This window comes from Aquarana catesbeiana, linkage group LG05, assembly GCF_042186555.1.
Source record: "Aquarana catesbeiana isolate 2022-GZ linkage group LG05, ASM4218655v1, whole genome shotgun sequence".
NCBI classification, from domain to species: Eukaryota; Metazoa; Chordata; class Amphibia; order Anura; family Ranidae; genus Aquarana; species Aquarana catesbeiana.
This window is the reverse complement of record NC_133328.1, coordinates 3,326,670-3,334,305: the sequence shown is the minus strand read 5'-3', so window position 1 is coordinate 3,334,305 and position 7,636 is coordinate 3,326,670. Positions and strand designations below refer to the sequence as shown.

At 48.2% G+C, this 7,636-nt stretch overlaps 1 protein-coding gene across 1 annotated transcript; it reads left to right on the top strand.

Moving 5' to 3' along the window:
• LOC141145743 (uncharacterized) lies at positions 1-6,974 on the top strand (the record flags this gene model as incomplete). Its single annotated transcript, XM_073632625.1, has 3 exons — positions 1-120; positions 6,234-6,392; positions 6,582-6,974. Coding segments are annotated over exons 1-3 (672 nt in total), but the record flags the coding sequence as incomplete, so codon positions are not given.
• Between the last annotated feature and the right edge of the window lie 662 nt (positions 6,975-7,636).

The following is a 7,636-nucleotide window of genomic DNA, read 5'->3' as shown; positions in this document are numbered from 1 at the left end:
ATGGAGTACTTGGTCTTTTTCTGCCGTCACTTTTCATCACGTGTCCGTGCCGCCACGTGTCCGGGTTTCAGACCGCCTCAAAAACAGACACATTATTCAGACCGGATTGTGGCTCTCCAAGTAACCGAGTACCACAACCGCCAAATGCATAGGCATGCGCATGGGCCTGGTGTGTTTGGGCACACCCTCATCACCAGGGTTGCCAACTGTCTTAGAGCAGCAATCTCCAAACTGAGGCCAAGGGCCGGATGTGGCCCTTTGCTAGCCTTTATTTGGCCCTTGGGGCACTATTCCTCTCAATGACACCAACAGTGGGGCATAATTCCTGCCCCCACTGACACTAATTATGGAACACTATTCCTCACACTAACATAATGATGGGCACTATTGCTCCCACTGGCACCAACAATGGGGCACTATTTCTTCCATGGACACCAATGATGGGAGACTATTCCTCCCACTGATACCAATGATGGGGCACTATTCCTCCCACTGATACCAATGATGGGGCACTATTCCTCCCAGTGATACCAATGATCAGGCACTATTCCTCCCACTGATACCAATGATGGGGCACTATTGCTCCCACTGGCACCAACAATGGGGCACTATTTCTTCCATGGACACCAATGATGGGGCACTATTCCTCGCAGTGATACCAATGATGGGGCACTATTCCTCCCACTGATACCAATGATGGGGCACTATTCCTCCCACTGATACCAATGATGGGGCACTATTCCTCCCAGTGATACCAATGATGGGGCACTGTTCTTGCCACTGACACCAATGATGGGGCACTATTCCTCCCACTGATACCAATGATGGGGCACTATTCCTCCCACTGATACCAATGATGGGGCACCATCCACATCTGTGCCTGAAGTCTCCCCCCTCCCTCCTGCCTCTGAGTGAGTACACAAAGGTAAGGGGGACTAAGATGTAAGGGGTGCTGTGCAGACTCTGATGGGGGCTTTGGGAAACCTGATTTAAGGGGTAATGCTGGGAACTCTCATGTAAGTGGGGGGCTCTGCTGAGCAGAAACCACCTTACACCAGAATCCACAATGTTTCTGCTAAATAAATAAAAATTGCTATCGACTGCTAAAGTGTTGGGTTTGGCTTGAATAAAAAAGGTGGCGACACTACCTTACATTGGGGAGATTTACCACCACAGGTTGTGACAGATAATTCTGCTGATGGGAATACAGACCACAGCAAAGACCTGACGGTTCCGTAGACTTGAATGGGATGTACCAGCACTGCAGGAGCAACATTTATAGTTTAAGGTTGTAGACAATTGGGGGCCTTCCATCGTTTTAGGTGTCACGGTCAGGCTGGGAGACCAGTAGCTATAGCAGTAGAGAGGTTTCCACTGACCAGGACAGGTATACAAGCAGATCACCCTGGCAGGTGACACGGCTCACCCGAGTTGCAGGGTCCAAGCACTAACCGGTTGTCAGAAACCATGAAATCAGGCCGAGACAGAGTTAAATCACACTTGTTTAATAATAAAAGTAAATAGAACAAATGTAGTCAAAACATAGCCAAAGTTCAGTAACCGGAACAGATAGTCAGCCAAGCCAGAAGTTCAGGGATCAATGTAGTATATTAGCAAGCAGAATTTGGAGCCAGAAGGGATGTCAGCAAAGCAAGTCTTGAACAGGATCGCAGGAGATAGTTTCTGTAATGTTGACGAAGGCGAAGGCAGAGAACCTCTGGACTGGGCGGCTTAAGTAGGCAGGACTGATGAGCAGGATATCATCAACAGCTGAGTAACTGTGGATAGATCGGAGCTGGCAATTAGCCGACAGCTGAGCGGCCAGCTCTGAGCCCAACCCTGACACCGGTGTTTACCAGAGCTCCTAATGGGAACGGCTTTTGTTGTGTGTTAATACCAGGTTGCGGGCCTCAGGTTCACCCCACCAGGAGGTGAGCAAGCCTGGCTCCAGTAGCAGATATAGAAGGTTGGGAACAAGCAGAAGCGTAGTCAGTAAACAAGCCATAGGTCAGTAACAAGTGTTGCAGGTTGTGACCAAGCAAAAGCGTAGTCGAGGAACAAACCAAATGTCGAGAAACCAGTAGTAGTGAAGATACAGACTGCAACAGGAGGGACAAGAGTGAGATATTGGCTGGAGAGAGCATAATAATCTGGCAAACAGGGAGTGCAAGGCCATAAAAAGGAAGTATATGGGAGGAGCAAAGGGTTCAAGGTTCACCAGAAACAAGGTTCAAGACAAGATTGTCCAATGGATCGAACAAGGAGCGGGCCAGCATCTCAGGTGGCTGAACAAGAAGAGGAATCGCATAGGTTCAGACCCGGCTCCTGATAGGAGGGGGAAATGTTCTATTCCAAAAGACACACCTGAGACCCAACCTCTGCAGAAAGTATGGCAACGTGTTGACTCAACAAGGTCCACAGTCAGTGTCAACTCACCATGAAGGCTCAGAAGTGAATTTTTGTCCTTAGAGGTGAAAACACATTCATATCTGAAAGTCTTCTTACTCCGAAAGGGTAGGAGTGAACATGGGAAGGCTAAGAACCTCGAAGCAAAATGGAGGGGGGGGGGGGGTACAGTGGGTCATACCATACACACCAAATAATGAATACAAAGAGGCTGCATATCGTCAGCTGGGGTCGTTAGGGGTAGTGAAGGGGGATTTTTTATAGAGTTGGTAAATTTGTATCAGAGATAGTGATATGGAAGAAGCTGGTCCTTCATAATAATCTCTGAGAACATGACATTTGGTCATAACGGGCATTACCTATCAATGTGTCCAATGGGGTATCACACTAGTCCTCGCTTCACCGTTTGGCCAGCCTTGAAGACGGTTCTTTGCCAAACATAAAGGCCATTGAAGCTCTTCTATTAATGAGGGGTTCCTTCTAATAGACAAGGCCAGATGTGACCTAAAACTCTATCAGATCCATAGAAAAGGGCCCCTTGTGGGTATCAGAGTTTGGTTCTGGTTTGGTGAGGCTCCATGTTGTCAATACTCCAGTCCGGCTTCACCACAAACCGGTTCTATCCATAGATTGGGTTTCCAGTTCATAGAAGGGACACTGTGGGCTAGGAAAACTGGCTTTCTGTGGTCATATCTTCTATCCCAGCCTAAAAAGATCACAACCCAGTACCGGGACAGGTTTGTCCAGTGCCCGGGGCTAGGATCCCGAAATGTCCCCCTATCCCCATTTCTAATAAAGTCTGTAGAATGTGTGCCCCTTGCCTTGGCTGCCCATGGCTGGCATGGAGTGTGCACTTTCTAGGCTTCTTTCTAGCTTGCTTTCTCAGGGCTAGAAGGTAGTTGCGCATGCGCAGTGTGTTTTCATATCCGTTGTGTGCAAATGGGGTGAGGAGTGGGCACGCTGGAGGACAGTAGCTGTCAAGGCAGACATGAAGCCACGGTTTGCTGGTTGCTAGCCACTGAGTGCCTGTGGTGAGGGGGCGCCCCTACTCCCCCCGCTGTGCCCAGGACAGCTGCCCCTCCTGCCCGCTGGGGCACAATAGTTGCCAAGGCAGACATGAAGCTGTGGTTTGCTGCTTGCTAGCCATTGATTTGGCGAGTGCCTGTGGTGTGGGGGCGCCCCTCCTCTCCTACCGCTGTGCCCAGGGCGGCTTCCCCTCCTGCCTGCTGGAGGACAGTAGCTGTCAAGGCAGACATGAAGCCGCAGATTGCTGCTTGCTAGCCATTGATTTGGTGAGTGCCTGTGGTGTGGGAGGCGCCCCCCTACTGCTGTGCCCAGGGCGGCTGCCCCTCCTGCCCGCTGGAGGACAGTAGCTGATAAGGCAGATATGAAGCTGTGGTTTGCTGGTTGACAGCCATCAATTTGGTGAGTGCCTGTGGTGAGGAGACATCCCCCCCCTCCGCTGTGCCCAGGACAGCTGTCCCTCCTGCCCGTTGGAAGACAGTAAGCTACCAATGCAGACATGAAGCCGCAGTTTGCTGGTTGCTAGCCACCGATTTGGTGAGTGCCTGTGGTGAGGGGGGTGCCTCCCTACTACTGTGCCCAGGGCGGCTGCCCCTCCTGCCCGCTGGAGCACAGTAGCTGTCAAGGCAGACATGAAGCTGCAGTTTGCTAGTTGCTAGCCACTGTTTTGGCGAGTGCCTGTAGTGTGGGGGGCGCCCCCTACCGCTGTGCCCAGGGCGCCCTCCCCTCCTGCCCACCCCTTGTGTCCCAGTCCTGTCTCTACCATTAAGTTTCTAACCACAGCCGATCCCTCCCTACAGTAAAAGGAGAACTCTGATCAAATAATAAACGTTTGTTGAATAGAACAGATTTCATTGAAATCCTCATCATTGGTTTGTGATTTGCTTGTCGTCACCAAACACTCCTCACAGAACCTTCCGGAATATTCATGGAGACCACAAAACTCGAATGTTTTCATATAGAATCTTTGAAAAAAATAAAAGCTGTACATCTCCTTGACTTTACCGCCCTTCCGATTATCTCATCATAAAAATATCCCCACAGATGGAAAAGAGTCAAATTAATACAAAAAATATAAAGACTAAAAACGAACAGAGCTCGGTCTTCTCTTCTTTATTATCATCAGTGAAGATATTTTTAAATGCAAACGTCTGAATGTGACCTGGTATCAGCCTCTTGCAACCTCTGTACAGCAGAGCTCAGACTGGAAGAGGGAGAAGCAGCATAAGGGAGTCAACCACTTGTGTTGCACTGCTCATGTGTTGACAATTGGAGAATGCTGATAGAAGGAGAAAGCAGAGTGACGAGCCCATCAGTCTGCTGCTTCACCGTTCACTGTCTATTTTCAGTCTGGGGGGAGGAAAAAGACAAGACAAAAAACACACAAGTCTCTGGAGGTGAGTGTTTCTCACTAATGAGTACTTGGGGCCCCCTAGCAGGAAGTAGATCACATCCTCCGGGGCCCACTGGCACAGTCTTCTCCATAAGCCCAGGGAAAGTAGACTCTGGCAGTAATGTGTCCAGTGTGTGTGGGGGGGGGGTAAAAATGGGGTTCATTTCATGCTACAGGGCCCCAAGTACTCATCAGTGGGGGACACTCGCTTCCAGAGACTCCCCGCTTTCCTTCTATAGAGAGGAGACTCCACATTGTACTGAGAGAAGAGGAGCCCATTGGTGGGGGAGGGATAAATACGAGGATTCCCCATCCCATCCTCCTTTACATTCTCCCCAATAACATTCCTGGACACACCTCCCAACATTCCTGGACACACCTCCCAACATTCCTGGACACACCTCCCAACATTCCTGGACACACCTCCATCTCCTTTATAATCTTTTACAGGAATAAAACCCCTCCCCCAAAACCATCACCAATAATAATAATAAACAATAATAATAATAATAATAATAATAATAATAATAAGGTCTCCAATGATTTGGGAATGCAGAAATGTTTTATATTAGGTCTGACCAATAAAGCTTATTTAAATTGGAGGGAGAGGGAGGAGGAAAAGAGACAGGAGGGAGAAATAGAGGAGAGAGGGGCCAAATGATAGAGAAAGAAAGGAGCAGGAGGGAAGAGGAAAGGAGCAGGAGGGAAGAGGAAAGGAGCGGGAGGGAAGAGGAAAGGAGCGGGAGGGAAGAAGAAAGGAGAGGGAGGGAAGAGGAAAGGAGAGGGAGGGAAGAGGAAAGGAGCGGGAGGGAAGAAGAAAGGAGCGGGAGGGAAGAGGAAAGGAGCGGGAGGGAAGAGGAAAGGAGCGGGAGGGAAGAAGAAAGGAGCGGGAGGGAAGAGGAAAGGAGCGGAGGGAAGAGGAAAGGAGAGGAGGGAAGAGGAGAAAAGAAAAGAAGAGCTAGAAGAGAAGATTAGAGGGGCACAGACAGATGTGAGAGAACAAAGGAAGGCAAAAAGAAATAGATGAGAAAAAGGGAAGAGAGAAAAGAGAAAAAAGGGGAGTGGAAAGAGAAAGTAGACAGGAGAAGAGGATGGGAGAGGAAAGAACAGGAGAGAAGAAGAAATGAGAAAAAGAGAAGAGGCGAGGAACAGAAGAGAAGAAAGGAAAGGCAAAGAAAAGAAGGAGAGGAAAAGAAAAGTAAAAAAGAAAAAAAAGAAAAAAGGGAGGAGGAAAAGTAGAGTAGAGGAGAGGAAAAGGAGAGAAAAAGAGAGAAGAGGAGAGAAAAACGGAGAGAAGAGGAGAGGAAAAACGCAGAGAAGAGGAGAGGAAAACGGAGAGAAGAGGAGAGGAAAAAGGAGAGGAGAGGAGAGAAGAGAAAAAAGGGTGAGAGAAGAGAAGCGAAAGGAGAAGAGAGGCGAAAGGAGAAGCGAAAGAAGAAGAGAGGCAAAAGGAGAAGCGAAAGGAGAAGAGAGGCGAAAGGAGAAGCGAAAGGAGAAGAGAGGCGAAAGGAGAAGCGAAAGGAGAAGAGAGGCGAAAGGAGAAGAGAGGCGAAAGGAGAAGAGAAGAGAGGCGAAAGGCAGAAAGAGAAGAGAAGAGAAAGGAGAAGAGAAGAGAAGAGAAAGGAGAAGAGAAGAGAAAGGAGAAGAGAAGAGAAGAGAAAGGAGAAGAGAAGAGAAAGGAGAAGAGAAGAGAAGAGAAAGGAGAAGAGAAGAGAAAGGAGAAGAGAAGAGAAAGGAGAAGAGAAGAGAAGGGAGAAGAGAAGAGAAGAGAAAGGAGAAGAGAAGAGAAGAGAAGAGAAGAGAAGAGAAAGGAGAAGAGAAGAGAAGAGAAAGGAGAAGAGAAGAGAGGCGAAAGAAGAAGAGAAGAGAGGTGAAAGGAGAAGAGAAGAGAAGAGAAAGGAGAAGAGAAGAGAAGAGAAAGGAGAAGAGAAGAGAAAGGAGAAGAGAAGAGAAGAGAAGAGAAGAGAAGAGAAGAGAAAGGAGAAGAGAAAGTAGAAGAGAAGAGAAAGGAGAAGAGAAGAGAAGAGAAGAGAAAGGAGAAGAGAAGAGAAGAGAAAGGAGAAGAGAAGAGAAAAGAGAAGAGAAGAGAAGAGAAAGGAGAAGAGAAGAGAAAGGAGAAGAGAAGAGAAGAGAAGAGAAAGGAGAAGAGAAGAGAAGAGAAGAGAAGAGAAGAGAAAGGAGAAGAGAAGAGAAGAGAAAGGAGAAGAGAGGCGAAGGGAGAAGAGAAGAGAGGCGAAAGGAGAAGAGAAGAGAGGCGAAAGGAGAAGAGAAGAGAGGCGAAGAGAAGAGAGGCGAAGAGAAGAGAAAAGAGAAGAGAAGAGAAAAGAGAAGAGAAGAGAAGAGAAAGGAGAAGAGAAGAGAAAAGAGAAGAGAAGAGAAGAGAAAGGAGAAGAGAAGAGAAAGGAGAAGAGAAGAGAAGAGAAGAGAAAGGAGAAGAGAAGAGAAGAGAAGAGAAGAGAAGAGAAGAGAAGAGAAGAGAAGAGAAGAGAAGAGAAGAGAAAGGAGAAGAGAGGCGAAGGGAGAAGAGAAGAGAGGCGAAAGGAGAAGAGAAGAGAGGCGAAAGGAGAAGAGAAGAGAGGCGAAGAGAAGAGAGGCGAAGAGAAGAGAGGCGAAGAGAGGTGAAGAGAAGAGAAGAGAGGCGAAGAGAAGAGAAGAGAAGAGAAGAGAGGCGAAGAGAAGAGAAGAGAAGAAGAGAAGAGAAGAGAAGAGAAGAGAAGAGAAGAGAAGGGAGTAATGTAATAGTGATGGGAGTGGTAGGGAGGAAAGTAATGGGGGGAGATGAGGATAGAGATAAAAGAGAGAAGGGCTGACGGG